The 17,095-nt window shown below is 52.0% G+C and overlaps 2 protein-coding genes across 2 annotated transcripts in view; one reads left to right on the top strand and one right to left on the bottom strand.

The window, feature by feature from the left end:
* The window catches only part of LOC135291591 (zinc finger protein 239-like), a 208,789-nt gene extending 191,744 nt beyond the window's left edge, over positions 1 to 17,045 (bottom strand). The window contains exon 1 of the mRNA XM_064405871.1: positions 17,001 to 17,045. The gene's annotated coding sequence lies outside the window, so the exon portion shown is untranslated. The remainder of the gene's footprint in view (positions 1 to 17,000) is intronic.
* On the top strand, positions 13,967 to 14,899 carry LOC135291569 (olfactory receptor 14J1-like). The gene has a single exon (XM_064405849.1). It carries the CDS (start codon positions 13,967 to 13,969, stop codon positions 14,897 to 14,899), a length of 933 nt encoding a protein of 310 aa, XP_064261919.1.
* Positions 17,046 to 17,095: the final 50 nt, after the last annotated feature.

Here is a 17,095-nt window from a genome sequence, read left to right as displayed (position 1 = left end):
TAATTTTTAATTCTGTGAGGTTTAATTTAATGTAAATTCAGGGTTGACAAGATTAAGCAAAGTTAAATTTCATTATTGTTAGATTTGAGCAATGTTAATTTACATTCTATTAATTTGAATTCCTGTTGTTCTGGATTGAAAGATAATGTGTGTATTCTATTTGCCATCTGTGACAGATAGGGCAGTTATCTTCTGTTAATTGGGCAGTAAATTGGACCCCCTAAATCCCCCACAGTTCCCCAAACACCTGCAAGGACCTCCAAGCTTTCTAAACTCCTTCTTGTGAGAGGAGCCTTGGAGCAGCTGTTTCCAATCCCAGTCCCAGACTTTCAAGATTTTGTACGTAAAGAATTATAAAGGTGGAATGAAACCTTTATAGACTTTGTCCCACGGGATTAAAGATGGCAAACCAGAGCTATTTCTATAAATATATATTATCTCTTATGGTAATGATTAGACAATATAATCTTAATCAGAAAAATCTGCTCCTAGGTATAACAGCTGTAACTTATATTATATTATATTATATTATATTATATTATATTATATTATATTATATTATATTATATTATATTACATCGTATCGTATCATATCGTATCGTATCATATACTAGGAAGTGATATCAAAGTAACTGTGTTAAAGCAAAACCAGTTATTAAGCAAAGATTGATGTCACTCCCTGTCTTGGTTTGGAAAGACGGGTGTCTGCCAAGGAAGGCAGGAGCCTGTCCTGAAATCTAAAATGTAAACCCCCTCCCTCTGAATTGTTATAAATTTGAAATTAAGGGGCTCTCAGGCAAAGATATGGGAGCAGGAATAACAGTTCTTTATTAGGGAAACAAATAAAAAGATAAAATAAACAATGCAGTAAACCAAGACAACACTGACAGAGTCAGCACACAACCTGACACCCTGTTGGTCAGGGCGTTGGTAGCAATCCAATTGAAATGGAGGCTGCAGTCCTCCTGGAGTGTCAGGTGTGGTTCTGCTGGAGCAGGGGTCCTTTAGAAAGGTGTAGTCTTCCTCTGAAGATCCAGTGGAAGAGGCAGCTGCTGTTCCTCTGGGAAATCCAGTGGAGAAAGCCATGCTGCTGTTCCAGAATTTTTAATATTATATCTGGGTAGGAATGCTTGGCTCTCACCTCTGGACGGATTATCTCCCAATGGGATGTTGTAGTTCTTATCAGTCATGCAGTGACATTCAATAGCCTGTTATCAGCAGATGTCTGCCTGGAGGGAGGAGTGGGTGTGGAAGAGATAAGGAAAACTGCCCACTTAACAGAAGACAACTGCCATACAGATGGCAAAGATAATACAATCTGCTTGGCAATCCAGGAGGGTCTCCATAGCAAAACTCAGGGGCCCCAAGGAGCCAAGGGTCCATGGTGACCTTGTGGAGCCCGTAGTGTCACGGAGGAGCCATTGTGACACAGTGAGGGCACAGGGAGCCGAGGGGCCACGGTGACATATCAGGGCTTTGTGGGAGCATGAAGCCATTGTGACATTGCAAGGTCTCATGGAAACATGGGGCCATTGTGACACTGCAGAAGCAGGGGGAACATTGTGACACTCCAGGGCCTCATGGAACCAAGGAGACCGTTGTGACACTGTGGGTCCCACAAAACCAAGGGAACACATCACAATTTTTTATATTGGCCATGAAGAGAAACCCTGCTGTGCCTCTGAGTCTCACCAGTTCCTGGTCTCTCAAAGGGCACAAACCTGATCAGTTATGGTTCCCACTCCAGTGGCTGCACTTGGACCTCCCTCCATAGCCAGAGCAGAGCTCCCTTGTCCCAGAAAGTCCCTGGAAATGCAGGGATGAAGGAAACAGGACAGGCTGTGGGGATCAGGGCCAGGGCAGAGCCAGGGAGAAGAATGACTTTTGCATTTGATGGAGCTGTGCCTTCCCTTGGCTTTGTTGGCTGACAAGAAATGAACATCCCTCTATGTCTCAGGCAGCTCCTTCTCCAAGGAAAGCAGGTGGGAGTTGGAGCCAAGGAGCTGAAATCTGCAGGTGCAACCTGGGCTGGAGGGAGCTGAGATTTGCACAAGGCTACTCTGAGTGCCAGGGCTTGGATGGGGAAATGGTGGGGTGGGGGTAGGGACAGAGTCTGATTGATTGTCAGCCATGAAGGGTCTTGATTTTCATATCTATTCAAACTGCATGAGGAGGTGCTTGGATTCAATGCCAATTGGAGGTTGCACAAATCAATGTATTAACAGGAAAAAAAAAACCTAAACAGGACCTAAAAATTGCTTTCTGACTATCTTTTAAAATAGAATATATTCAATTTGAATACACTCCTCAAATCCATCTAACTAACCACGAATATTTGAACACTTAAATAAATGATCCTCAGAGGATTAGCTTGTTAGGGTGCTCTGAATGTTAATGAGCCCTGGGACACTGAATTCCTGCACTGAAGAGCTGCAGGCTGAACAAGCCTCTGCAGCAGTGAAATCCAGCAGCAGCCTCCAAGTTGCTGAGGATGTCAGCAGCCCCCACTGAGGCCATCCCTGCCCAGAGACCGTGGGGGAATGGGCAGACAAGGAGAGCATCCCTGGGGCTGGGCCAGCAGAACTCAGAGGCAGCAGTGGCTCCAGCTGGGCAATGGAGTGTGGAATGTGGCTGGGAAAGCCCTGCCTGGGCTGTGCCAAGCAGGACAGACAAGGCCTTGACTCCCATCCCCCAAACAACTCTCTCAATGAGATATTTAAAAGTAATTACAATTGTTTGTGTCCTCTGAGTTGGATGTACTGGAGAAATACCAACAAGAGATTCTCAGGAGCTCAAAACATCAAAACAGCCTTTACTGGGAACTTTAGAAAAATCAGAGAAATTTTGGTGAAAGGTCTTTTGTGACATTGTAGTGATTTTTGTTTTTTTAATTTAAGATTTTTCTAATTTTTAGATTTCTTATTTAATGTATTGATGAGTGTGGTGGGTTTAATGTTTGTTAATTATTTATGTATTTATTTTCTTGTGAGATAGGATTAGAAGAAAGGTAAAGTAGGCTTAAAATTTTAAAAGGATGTAAAGAAAATGTTATTAAAAGTAACTAAAAGAAAAAATGTAGTAAGTATTAAAATAAACATTAGAACACTTTTTATCTTAACACCTGTTTTTTCTGACAATGTAAAGAAACTAAACTTAAAATTTCTAGTTGGTTTACTTTTTCTAGAATAGTCTTTTTTTAGTTTACTTAGAAAGAGTAGTTTTTCTGGTTAAGGTTGTGGAGATTGTTTTACAAGGGGAAAAAATAGGTTTTTTGTGGTTCTTAATTTTATCATGGGTAACAGTTGTCTGGGGAACATTGTTATTGTGAAATTGTTTTTATTGCTACATGCTTTTTTACAGTTTGTTGATGGGCCATATCAGCTTATGGGGTATTGTTTTAAATATGAGTTCTTTAAAAGTAAATGTTTTAATTATTTACTTTTAAAATTATTTTTATCTCTGGGAACAGACATCTTCTCTTGGGGATACTGGATTACTTTTTTTTGTTTAAACTTTTTATGAAATTACAGTTATTTTAACATTTGTTTATTTCAGTATGGAGGGTTTTTTTTCATCAATTTGAATATTTTCTTCTTTTTTTTTAGTTTTATGTGCTATTAAAAAAATTCTTTAGAGTTTATAAGGGGATTTCAGTTTTAAGATTGAGGTATTTTTTCTGCTGTTTTATTTGGGATTTAATTTCTTCTTTACTGACTTTTAGGGGTTTATATTTGTTTTATATACTTGTATTTTGTTTTTTTCTTTTACTCAAGGGAGGATATAAGTACTGACAGGGTTAACACCAGACCCGCCAGTAACTTGTGGTGGAAGGTGTGGTTGGGATGTGTTAGGTTTGGTTTTATCGTTGGTTTTTGGGGGGTTTTTGTGTTCAGTTTTAGTCGTTGAGTTATTTTGTATGGGGTACGGGTTGAAGGGGTTTTTGGTTTTAGTTGTGTTGGGGTAGGGAACTTGATGGTAATATTTTCACAGGTGTGGCTGGCTTTGTTCTGGTTAGGGTGTTGTAGCCTCTTTTGTTTTCCTGTGTGGTTATTGTTGGGGTTTGATTTGGTCAGAATGGGGCCCATGGGGGGGGCAGCCTGGAGAGGGGGGAAGGGGCTCGGCCCAGGGCAGGGCTGCTTGGTTTGGTTTGGTTCAGATGGGGCCAGGGCTGGGCCTGATGCTTCTTTGTTGACTGGAAAAGAAAGAGGAGGTTGCTGAGTTTTTTCATCTTTAACATCTGTGTTTCACAGAGGCGTGTTCAGTATCTTAGTGGTTTAACAGATTGACAGTTACACAAAAAGTTGTGTATTGCTTTTTAAGATTCTTCTCATGTCAAACTCTGACAGACATTCAATCAACAAAAAACACTTCTCAAAGCATTGACTTGGCCCATTCAACTTCACAAACTCTAAGCCTGTTCAATTTAATGTTAATCAAAATTTGCAAGAGCTCAGAAACAGAAGACTCAGAAAGAGAGAAAGACAAAAAAAGATACAGAGAAGCACACACTCACATCTACCAACTCCTGGATTCCAGCAGTGTTCAGACAGAAATTCCAAGAGGAGGTAGGGTCAAGATGTGACCTTGCCTCATGGTCAGCCTTCAATACCCCTTGGTCTTCCTGGGCCCTTCCCCCAGGTGGGACTTGGGGTCATTTGGTCACTCAGGAGCTGGGTGGGGGCTCCAGAGGTGGCTGTGGAGCATTGCCTGTGCTGTGCCAGGGACTGGCAGCCACTGCTGGGCTGGGATAGAGGCTCTGGGAGGATTGGGGTTGCAGAGCAGGGCAGTGCTGGGCTTCCAGGGCAGGGCAAGGTTGGACCTGCCTCTTCCTCTCTCACACATGAAATGTTTCCAGCCAACAACCTCCTCCAGTCAGTCATACTAAGGCAATGTTGGAGGTGAAATCCCAATTCTGGCTGTGGGCACCTGGATGTCAAGGACAGTTCTTTTCCATAGGAAGGAAAGCACAGAGCTCCAGTGTTTGGAAGGCAGGTGAGAGCCTCACTAGGCCAAGGCCAGCCAGACTTGTCAGGAATGGCAGATTTTGTCTGGGAGCTATCTTTGCATGTATGGAATTTTGGAGTTGGAAAACCAGTCTTGGCCATGGGTGCCTGGAGAAGCAGGACATTTTGTTCCAACAGGAAGGAAAGCATGGAGCCTTCCCCAGGCTTTTTGGGATCAAATGAGAGCTGACCCTTGTGAAACCACTGCCAGCCAGAGTTGTCCTGGCAATATTCCTGTAGGAACAATCCCTGGATATATGGAAATTTGGAGGTGAAATCCCAATTCTGCCCATGGGTGCCTGGAGAAGAAGGACAGATCTTTTTCCACTGGGAAGGAAAGCACAGAGCACCAGTGTTTCAGCAGCAGATGAGAAGAGATCCTCAACATGCCAAGGTCAGCTGGAGCAGTGAGGCAGCCCATAAGAGGCCAAACCAGCCAGACATGTTCTGTGTTCCCTTAGTTTTATGGTGCCTCATAGTGTCACAACGATGCCTGGGTTCCATGAAGCCTTTAATTTCCCCAATGTTCTCTGTGGTTCCACAGGCCCCACAATGACACGTGACTCCTCTGTTCCATGAGCACTGAAATGTCACAATGGACCTTTGGACCCTGGGGGTTTGCAGTGTCACAATGGTCTCCTTAGGCTCCATGGTGTCACAATGGACCATTGATGACAGGAGGCCCCTCTGTGTCGCCCTGGAGCTTTGGTTCCATGCAGCCCTGCAGTGTCACAAAGGCCTCTTGGTTTCACGAGGCCCAACAGTATCACAATGTTCCTCTTGGTTCTGTGGAGACCCCCAGGGTCACAATGGTCTCACTGGTTCCATGAGGCCTCAGAGTGTCACAATGCTTTGCTTATTCCATGGGACCTCACAGTGTCTCAATGGTCTCCATAATCCCATGAGTCCCCTCAATGTCACAATAGCCCCTTGGTTCCATGAGGCTGTGAAGTCTCTTAATGGTCTCTCCATTGTTCCATGAGGCCTTGCAATGTCACAATGGACCTTTGGCTATACAGGGTCTCACAGTGTCACAATGGTCCCTTGGTCTCACAGGGTCTCACAGTGTCACAATGGTCCCTTGGTCTCACAGGGCCCCACAGTGTCACCATGGTCCCTTGGCTCCATGGGCCCTGTGCTGCTGCATTCCCCCCTCCCCTTCTCAGGCCATTCTGCCAGCTCAGAAATGCTCCTTGGGCCTCGGCCTTGGCCAACAGCCCCTGGGCTCAGCTCCTCTGCAGCTCAGCACAAACACTGTCTGCTCCAGGCTCTGCTGTGCCCAACCAGCTCCTGGTTGCTGTAGGAGCAGCCCTGGGAACTGGTTTTGTTCCCTCAGTGGCACAACATCCCTGTTCTCACAGTGCCAAAGAAAGCTGTTGATGCCAAGTGCGGCCAGGATGAACCATTGCTGTGACTGAAGCCCCTCTCTTGGGGCCCTACAAACAGCGCTGCAAAAGGAGCCCCTTGGAGCTCTCCTGGGCCAGCGACTCCCTCTGAGTGGGGCCTCTCCCAGCTGGGAACTCTCCCGTTTGCTGCACTCGGGGATCCTGAACAACGAGGGAGCCTGGGCCGATCCCCCCACTCCTCCAGGCTCAACCCTTCACCAGCTGGGGAGATGCCAAAGGATCCACAGGGAGCATTTCCTGGCCTCAGGGGAATTTCTCACAGGTGCCTTGCACTGACTCTTTGTGTCTGCGTGCCCACAGGAGTGCCTGTGCTGGGGAAATGTGGCAGAAATGCTGCTGTCGGAGGGGTTGGAGTGCCTTGGATAGCTGAGTCAGTCAGGCCTGTAAGTGAGGTCAAGTCACAAGGTCTAAGCTAAATTAATTGCTTCTAAGAGTTGCTCTTTTGCTAATTTGTTAGGTTTAATTTAAGTTATTAGCTGAGTATTGTTAAGTGTTACTCCGCTATTAAATTATTTATTCATAGGCTATAAATGAGGTTAAATAGTGTTAAGTGCTGTTCTTTTGCTAAATTCTGAAGTTTACGGTAGAAGTTAAGGTTAAGGTATAAGTGAAGTCCTTAAGTTTGAGCTCTGTTCAGCTTTTAGATCATATTCCTTTTATCCTTGTCCTCACTGTCCTTGTGTCTCACACACACATAGACAGGGACAGTTCTTGGTTCATTTCTGCTTTATTTGCCTGGATTTGGTTTGGTTTTGTTGTTGCTTTGTTCCCCCGGTGTGCCTGAAGTGTCCAGTCAGGAGCAGAGTGACTCTTGCCAAGGAATTTTGTGGTGCTGTCCCTTAATATTAAATCTGGTTTTTGCTGATCCCTTGCCGGGGATTTTTTCAACACTCTCAAGCCCTCATTCGTAGCAGGGTGAAGGAATCCTGGCCCAGGCTCTGGCATTCGGGGACATAGGTACACTGTCAGGGGGTCTCTGTCCCCCTGTCCCACCCCCCAGGGCCCTGGCACCCCGTCCCCGTGTCAGGCTCTGGGGTCAATCTTGTGGAACATCCTCTGGGGGAGGCTGCAGCGCTGGGGGCAGGGGGACCCGGGGGGACAGGGGACCCCGCTGTGCACGAGCAGGGTTGGACTACTCTGGGGGAACTGTGAGGGGGGCTGGGGCAGAGTGACCTCCCCAGTGACCTCACAGTGCCTCCTGTGATGTCACACAGCCCTCTGTGATGTCACACAGCACCTTTGTGATGCCACAGCCCTCATTATGATGTCACAGTTAATCTTGTGATATTACACATCCTACCCTGGGATGTCACACAGCCATTCTATGATGTCACAACCCCTCTGTGATGTCACACAGATACCCTGTGATGGCAGAATCCATTCTATGATGTCCAGACTATGACGTCACAGAGCCTACTTTATGATGTCACAGGCAACTCAGTGATGACACACACAACTGCTCTGTGATATCACAGCCTGCTCTGGGATGTCACAAAGCCCCTTCATGATATCACAGGGCCAGTGCTGGAATATCAGTCTGTGATATCATAAAGCTGCACCGTGATGTCACAGAAGATTCGGTGATGTCACAATGTCACCATGTGATGTCACAGTCTGTTCTATGACATCACAGCTGGCTCTATGATGTTACTCAGCCACCCAGGGATGTCACAACCCACTCTCTGATGTCACAGAGCCACCTTCCATGATGGCAGAGGCTACTCCATGGCCTCACAGCCTACTCTATGACATTACAGACAGCTCTGTGATGTCACAACCCCCTCAGTGATGTCACAAAACACACTCTGTGATACCATACTGCCACTCTGGAGTGTCACAGCACATACTTTGACCTCACAGCCTGCTCTATGATGTCATACAGCCATACCATGAAGTCACAGCCTGCTCTGTGATGTCACAGAATCCCCTCTATGATGCTGTAGCTGCCCAATGACCTCACACAACAAACTCTGTGATGTCATAGCCACAACAAACTCTGTGATGTCAAGCAATTTTGAAGTCAACAGGGCCTTGCAGGAGTTGTTGGAGCCCATTGCAGGCAGAGCCTCCTGCTCCAGCAGGAACTGCCTTTCCTGTGCCAGGAGCAGGGCAGGTCCCGCTGCAGGAAAAGCCCCAGGCCAGCCCCAGCACAGGGAAGGGCTCGGGCACAAGGGCAGAGTGCCGTGCTGGGTGCTGTGCCAGGCAGAGCCTGAGGCACCAAAGGCACCTTGGCAGCAGCAGCTGCTTGCAGGCCATGGCCAGAAGCCTCCCTTGGCAGCCCGGCCTGGTGGCCAGCACTGCAGAGCTGCTGCCTCAGGGCTCATTTCTGCCTGGGCTCTGAAAAGCCACTTCTGCTCCAGGAGCCTGCCTGGGAAGCCATTGGCCCCTGCACCTTGGGGACAAGATATTGATGACAAAACTCTTCATGCCAGCAGAGACAAGGCAGGGGCAGAGGAAAGGGGAGAGCCAGGCCCAGGGCACAGGGCTGCCATGGTGATGGCTGTGAGGTCACTGCCCCTGCAGCAGCCTGGCTGCCCTCAGCAGACATTCTGGCCAGAAGCGTTGTGAGGGCACCCAGCACATCAGAGAACCCACACAACAGGAATTCTGTCCTTGGGGATAAGAGGGTTTCACTGGGTCGGGTTGCACAAAGCTCCTGCTCATGGGCAATTCCTGGGATGGGGCATTCACTTATCTGGAAAAGCAGTTGCAGTTTCCTGCCTCTCTCATAACTGTAAAATATTTCCTCTTTCTAACAAATGTAAATCCACTCTCATTCCGTTTAGAGATATTGAGCCTTGTTCTGTCACTGCAAGATTTGGGAGAACGTAACTTTGACCACTATTTTTCCATTTTCACACATCTTGGAGAGGACCCAAACATCTCCCAAGATGGGGTTTGGAGGCCTCATCACAAAACCAGCAGGGAGGGGCTTAGGGCTCTGGGCTTAGTGGTGTGGAGACTGAGGACAGAACAGGAATAGCCTGTGAGGGATTGAAGGGTGGTTTCAGAGAGGCTGGAGCTTCATATTTAAATGATCCTGAGAAAGATAATGGCACCAAGGGCAGCTGGGGAGGCCCAGACTGGACACCAGGAGAAAGGAATTTCCCTGCCAGGGCAGGGCTGTGGTGCAACACATCCCCCACAAGGAGCCTGGAGCAGCCCAAGGCTTTGTGTGGGCAGGCAGAGGCAGGCAGGAGGCAGAGCTGTCAGCAAAGGAAGAGGCCAGCCAGGTGGGGCAGCCGGGGGATGACGACAGCCTGCAGGGACAGAGGCGCAGGGCAGGGACACCGTAGGACAGCCTGGGCTGCACAGGGCACAGGGATGGGCAGCAGCTGCAAGGCCCTGACAGAGCCAACTTGGGCAGCACTTGGGCCATGACTGCTGGCCCTGGGCCTGAGCCAGGAGCAGGAGACAAGTGACCCTTGCAGGCCTGGGGCCTCATTGCCTCCTTGTCCCTGCTCAGCAGCCTGGCAGGGGCCGCCCCATGGTGCTGCCCTTGGCATTGCACATCCCCACATGCCAGTGCCCATCCCGGGAAGAGCCCTGAGCAATGAGGGAGGGACAGGATCTGCCTGGCCAGAGGCTGGGGCTCAGGCCTTGGCGCTTTGCATTCCTGAAACACATCCAGGTTTACTCAGCACCAGAGGCACCTTTCCCTTGCTTGTCCCCAGCTGTCATCACTGCCTGCAGTGTTCTGCTCTAACTGGAACCTGGGGACACTTTCACATGAGTTATGTCCCTCAGTGGACCCCATTTAAACTACAAGAAATCTCTATGTTTCAGCTTAACTTGGAGTTCTTGAGAAGCTTTTTGAGCACACTCCAAGGGACTGAGTCTGATGCAAAGAGCACCAAAGCCCCAGAGGGTGATTAAAGTCCTGCTGCTGTGTCTGTGCTGCTGAGCTGGGCCGGGCTCCTGGCCCAGAGGCAGCTCCTGGCAAGGGCAGCGCTGCAGAGAGACAGCTCTGGCCAGGAGCAGCTCCTGTGCACAGCCCAGCAGGGCTGGGGCACTGCCAGGGCAGCTCAGGAACACCAGCAGGGCACAGCCAGAGCTGACAGGGGCTCAGCACTGGCAGGGGCTGGGGGATGTCCCAGAGGGGGCTGTGTCACAGCGGCACCTCTGTGGCTGTGTCCTAGAGGCACAGAGCAGCTGTGATGTCAGCAAGGGGCTGTGTGACAGCACAGAGTGGGCTGTGTGAGGTCACAGGTTGGGCTGTGACATCACAGAGTTTGTTGTGTGAGGTCACTGAGCAGCAACAGCATCATAGAGCGGACTGTGTGACATCACAGAGCAGGCTGTGACATCATGACATGGCTGTGTGACATCATAGAGCAGGCTGGAGGTCAAAGTGTGTGCTGTGGCATTACAGAGTGGCAGCATGACATAACAGAGTGTGTTTTGTGACATCACTGAGGGGGTTGTGACATCACAGAGCTGTCTGTGACATCATGGAGTAGGGTATGAGGCCATAGAGCAGATCCGGACGTAACAGCTGGTGGCTCTGTGACATCAGCGAGTGGGTTGTGACATCACCAGGTGGCTGTGTAACATCATAGAGAACACAGTGACATCACAGAACAGACTGTGACATCACAAAGCAACTTTCTGACATCACAGAGTCTTCTGGGACATCACAATGCAGCTGCATGACATTCCAGGGTGACATCCCAGAATTGGCTCTGTGACAAAACAAGGGTGCTGTATGACATCCCAGAGTGGGCTGTGACATCACAGGTGGCTGTGTTACATCATAGGGTGCTCTGTGACATCACAGGATGCTGTATGAGATCACAGGTGGCTGTGTGACATCCAAGGGGCTGTGTGACATCACAGGGTGGCTGCTTGTCCCTGCTCAGCAGCCTGGCAGGGGCCGCCCCATGGTCCTGCCCTTGGCATTGCACATCCCCACATGCCAGAGCCCATCCCGGGAAGAGCCCTGAGCAATGAGGGAGGGACAGGATCTGCCTGGCCAGGGGCTGGGGCTCAGGCCTTGGCCCTTTGCATTCCTGAAACACATCCAGGTTTGCTCAGCACCAGAGACACCTTTGCCTTGTTTGTCCCCAGCTGTCATCACTGCCTCCAGTGTTCTGCTCTAACTGGAACCTGGGGACACTTTCTCAGTCGTGTCCCTCAGTGGGACCCATTAAAACTTCAAGAAACTTTGGAGTTTCAATTTAACTTTGAGTTCTGGAGAAGTCTTTTGAAGTCTCTCTCAGGGACTGAGTCTGATGTAAACAACACCCAAGTCCCAAGAGGGTCATTAAAGTCTTTGTTCTGTGTCTGTGCTGCTGAGCTTTAAAGGAACAGCTCTTCCCAGGACCAGCTCCTCTCCCAGCCCAGCAGGGCTGAGGGCTCTGCCTGCAGGCACTGAGGGGACAGGAGCCAGGCAGAGACAGGCTGAGGAAGTCATTGAGCTGAAACTTCACTTGGGGAAAGATCTTCACAGCCCTCCACATGGTGAGTCAGTGGATGCAGGGCAATGTCCCCTGTGCTCCTGGAGGGATCTCCTGAAGCCAGCACACCCCACAGCCTGGGGGATGTGCCAGGAGGACTCTCCCAATTTCTCTGTGGCAGGGGACCAGGAAAGAGGATGTGCTGCAGAGCGGAGCTGCCCTGGGCACCCTCAGAGGGACAGGGCAGGACGGCTCCTGCTGCCAGGGACGGCTGCAGGGGGTGAAGCTGGGGCTGCAGCCAGGGCTGCCAGGGCTGTCCTGCAGAGCAGGGCCTGCAGCCCTCAGGGCTCTTGGCCAGCCCAGGGGATGTGCCACTTGCCAGGGGCAGCTCTCAGCCTGCCTGGCAGCTCCCCATGGGCAGTGCAGGGGAGCTGTGGGGGCAAGGAGTGACTCCTGCCAGGGCAGGTCCTGCTGCAGTGGAGAGGGTGCTGTGTGGGCCAGGGCTCCTCAGAGCTCCAGCTCACGCCCAGCTCATTCCTGAGGGGACTTTTCATGAGCTCATTCAGGGCAGGGGTTTCCTGCTTGGGTCTCTGCTTTCCTGAATCTGTGCTCCCACTTTTCCCTGGCTCAGCTTGGTGGCAAGGGAAACTCAGCTGTGCAGGGCAGAGCAGGGGCTGAGGCTCTTAAATCATCACTGAGTTTTTCTGGGAACCTCAGCAATTGCCCCCCCCACCCTCCCCAGCCTCCAGGCCCATCCAGCATCAACTTTCCATGGTGCCCAGGCTGGGGGAACTGTTCTTTAATCCCTGCAGCCCTGAGCAGCTGCAGGGCAGAGCTGGCCCAGGGGCTGGGCTGGGCTCTGGCAGCTCTGGCAGGGAAGGAGCCCGGGGCCACAGGAGCAGCTCAGGCTGGGACAGCTCCAGCAGCAGAGCAGTGGGCAGGGAGGGAGGGAGGCAGTGCTGAGGGAAGCTCTGCTGCAGGGCAGATGTGGCACTGCCAGCCTTGCCCTGCAGGGCAGACACTGCCCTGAGCAGCACAGCTCTTGTGTCCCCTCCCAGCCAGCACAGCCCTCAGCCCGGGGCTCGGGGCACTCAGTCCCTCCTGGGCTGGCAGAGCAGCCCCAGAGATGAAGGGCATCTCTCCTGCCATGTGCCCATTCCTGCTGACAGGGCCTGAGGGCCACTGCCCTGCCCTGGTGCTGCCTGGCAGGGGCTGTGCAGGGCTGGGCAGGGAAAGGCTTTTCCTCAGGCCTGGCTCTCTCTCTCCTTGCCTTGCCCAGGTGCTCCTGGCATTGCTGAGGGGCTCTCTGGGATGGCAGTTCCAGCTGCAGGGTCAGGCTTGGGCTCCTCCTGTGCAGGCTGAGCACAGCAATGGGGTGTCCCAGCTCCCCATGCCCAGGGAGCTCTGAGCAGGGCAGGCTGGCAATGAGCCAACTCTCCTCAAGCAATGCCATGGACAGGACCCTTGGTGTGTCCTTGGGATGCCATCCAAGCTGTGAGCTGCCTCCAGGGGACACTGAGGGACAGGAGTGTCCTTGGCCAGAGTGGGGCTGAGACTCTGAGAAAGGCTGAGCCAGTTTGCTCTGCTGTGGGTCCCTCTGCTCTCAGCTGTGTCAGGCTGATTTCCAGGGGAGCACAGGGACTGCCCTGGATCTCAAAAGGGCAGCTGGGGACAGATGGGGTGACAGAGCAGCTCCCCTCACCCTTCACTGAGCCACAGCCACTGCTCTTGCATTGCTCATTTCTTTCTGATCTCCATGGGCACAGCAGGAAACCCTCTCAAACTGCCTTTGGCTGTCACCATTCCTTAGCCCTGGGACAGGAGATGCAGCAGAGCTCCTCTGCCTCAGGAGCAGTTTGGGCTGATGAAGTCCAAGTCCAGGACTGGCTCCTGTCCCCATTCCCATGACCTCACTGCTGCAGAATAGAGCTGACTCCTCAGTGTCCATGGGCAGAGCCCCTGCTCATCATAGAAACAGGGCCAGATCCCAGCAGAGCTCAAGGCACAGGGCAGAAGGAAAAACTCTGAGAAAAGGAAAATTGGGTGTCACAGAGCAGCAGGGGGAGGGCTGGGAGAAAGGGCTTGGACATCACACATCAAAGTCTGCCCTGACTTACTACTGTCTCCTCCTTGGACAGGACTCCATGGGCAGAGTGAACAAATGTCCAACAGCAGCTCCATCAGCCATTTCCTCCTGCTGGCATTGGCAGACACGCGGCAGCTGCAGCTCCTGCACTTCTGCCTCTTGCTGGGCATCTCCCTGGCTGCCCTCCTGGCCAACGGCCTCATCATCAGCGCCGTAGCCTGCGGCCACCACCTGCACACGCCCATGTTCTTCTTCCTGCTCAACCTGGCCCTCAGCGAACTGGGCTCCATCTGCACCACTGTCCCCAAAGCCATGCACAATTCCCTCTGGAACAACACCACCATCTCCTACACAGCATGTGCTGCACAGCTCTTTTTCTTTCTGTTCTTTATGTCAGCAGAGTATTTCCTCCTGACCATCATGTGCTACGACCGCTACGTGTCCATCTGCAAACCCCTGCACTACGGGACCCTCCTGGGCAGCAGAGCTTGTGCCCACATGGCAGCAGCTGCCTGGGCCAGTGCCTTTCTCAATGCTCTGCTGCACACAGCCAATACATTTTCCCTGCCCCTGTGCCATGGCAATGCCCTGGGCCAGTTCTTCTGTGACATCCCACAAATCCTCAAGCTCTCTTGTTCCAAATCCTACCTCAGGGAACTGGGGTTTCTTGTGTTTTCCATCTGTTTAGGACTTGGTTGTTTTGTGTTCATTGTTTTCTCCTATGTGCAGATCTTCAGGGCTGTGTTGAGGATCCCCTCTGAGCAGGGACGGCACAAAGCCTTTTCCACCTGCCTCCCTCACCTGGCCGTGGTCTCTCTGTTCTTGAGCACTGTTATCTTTGCTCACCTGAAGCCATCCTCCATCTCCTCCCCATCCCTGGATCTGGTGGTGTCAGTTCTGTACTCGGTGGTGCCTCCAGCCCTGAACCCTCTCATCTACAGCCTGAGGAACCAGGAGCTCAAGGCTGCAGTGGAGAGATGGATGAATGGCTGGTGTCAGCAACATTAAACTGCTGTCAAATATTTGAAAATCTCTTGTAATAAAAGTAATCTTTGTACTTCTTGTTGGTTTCATTTTTGAGTTTCTTTTCCTTGGTTTTAATTTTTCATATTGACCATAAAGAAAATCCTTTCTTTCTGCCATTTCTCATTTTGTTTCTCTCCACCTTCCCTGTGGCCACAGACTGTGTCAACGAGGGGCTTCACACTTGGTGGCTTTAAAGGAACTAAAGCATCTCCCAGCAGAGTTTTTTGCAGAAATGCCCTTTTGCTGCCTTCTCTGGAGCTGCAGCAGCAATGTCTGTGTGCAGAGCTGGGGGCAGATCAGTGCTGGCACAGCAGCTGTGCCCAGCAGCAGCAGCAGCACTTGGTGTTGGCAGTGCTGCTGCCGTGGCCCTGCCCCGCTGCCCTGGTGGCCCTGGTGTTGCTGCAGGGCCTGAGTGCTCTCGGGGCCGGGCACAGTCCTGGGGGTGGCAGTGCCGGGGCTGCAGCAGGGACAGGCCATGGGCACTGCTGGGGCAGCGCTGACGCCTCAGGCCAGGCCCTGGGGGCTTCAGGCTCCTTGCCCAGGCTGTCTCAAGAACACGGCCAGGCCAATGCTCAGCACAGAAAAGCCCCAGGGTGAGCAGCCCCAGGCTGGCCGTGGGCAGGCTGGGGGCAAACAGCATGGCTGGGGCTCTGCAAGGGCCCTGGGGAGACAGGAAGGAGCAGCAGAGCAGGGGCTGATCCATCCCCAGGGCGCTGCACAGCCCAGGGCAGCGTCCCAGAGCGTCCTCATGGAGCTGCCAACAACATCCCCCCTCTGCAGCCCTGGCCTCTCCCCCAGCTCACACAGGTGCCACATCCTTGCAGGCACAGCCACGGCAGCACTGGCTCAGGAGCCCCTGTTTGCATTGCACAGAGCAGGCGGGAGCATCCCCATGCTGCTGCTGTGGGGACATGAACCTGAGGGAGCACAAATGCCATCAGCCCCTGGGGCCAGCAAGGGCTGGGGGACACCAGGGGAACCACTCAGCTTTGTCCTGGCCTCTGCAGTCAGCCAGAAAGTTTGTTCCCATCAGCTGGGAGTTTCCTGTGCCACTGCAGACACTGTTACTCAGAGCCAGGGCTGCCTGGCAGCCACCCCCAAACTGCCACAAGCATTTCCTTGGCTTCACCTCTGCTTTCTTTACTCTTCCTGTTACAAATTTCTTCATCTTGCCTACTCCTGTTCCCTCCCCTGCAAACAGCCCATCCCTGTTTGCCCTTTCCTCTCTGGCCCCACTCCCCATTCCAGTTCCTGACTTGGCACCATGGGAACGTCCCTTGGGGAGCAGGATCATCCTCCAAGTGCTGCAGGAATTGTCTGCAGACTCCTGCAGTGCCTGGTGCTGCTCCCTTGCCAGAGGCACCCCAGGCCAGGGGGGCACATCTGGGCTGCTGTGTCTGCCTGTGGGGCTCCCTGTTCTGGGCAATGAGGAGGAGCTGCAGAGGCTCTGCAGGACTGACAGGATGGGCTTTGGGGCTGGCAGGAGAAGCTGAGGGACCTGGGCTGCTGGAGCTTCTGAAGAGGAGGCCCAGGGCTCATCCTGTAGCTGCTCGAAGGGTGGTTTCAGAGAATCCCAGAATCAGCAAGGTTGGAAAAGACCTTGGACATCATCAAGTCCAACCTGTGCCCTGACAGTGCCTTGTCTCCTCTGAGCCTCCTCTTCTCCTGGATAAAATATCTCAGCAGATCCCTCTGGCACTCCTCAGAGGACATGTGTTCAAGACCCCTCACCAGCCTTGTTGCCCTTCTCTGGACATGCTCCAGCCCCTCCATGTCCTTCATAAATTGGGGTGCCCAGAACTGGACACAGCACTTGAGGTGCTGCCTCACCAGTGCTGAGCACAGGGGAAGAATCACTGCCCTGCTCCTGCTGGCCACACCATTCCTGATCCAGGCCAGGAGCCACTGGCCTTCTTGGCCACCTGGGCACACTGCTGCCTCATGTCCAGCCTGCTGTCCATCAGTCCCTGCAGGTCCCTTTGTGCCTGGCTGCTGTCCAGCCACTCTGTCCCCAGCCTGTAGTGCTGCAGGGGTTGTTGTGGCCAAAGTGCAGGACCCGGCACTTGGACTTGTTAAATCTCACCTTGTTGGATTTGGCCCCTGGATCCAGCCTGTCCAGGGCCCTGTGCAGAGACCTCCTACCCTCCAGGTGATCAGCACTCCGAGCCAGCTTTGTGT

Source organism: Passer domesticus (assembly GCF_036417665.1).
Source record: "Passer domesticus isolate bPasDom1 chromosome 8 unlocalized genomic scaffold, bPasDom1.hap1 SUPER_8_unloc_1, whole genome shotgun sequence".
NCBI lineage: Eukaryota > Metazoa > Chordata > Aves > Passeriformes > Passeridae > Passer > Passer domesticus.
This window is presented reverse-complemented; position numbering and strand designations above follow the sequence as displayed.

Excerpts from the sequence above, each read along its gene's own strand:
- LOC135291569 (XM_064405849.1), top strand. The coding sequence starts at position 13,967 with ATGTCCAACAGCAGCTCCATCAGCCATTTCCTCCTGCTGGCATTGGCA.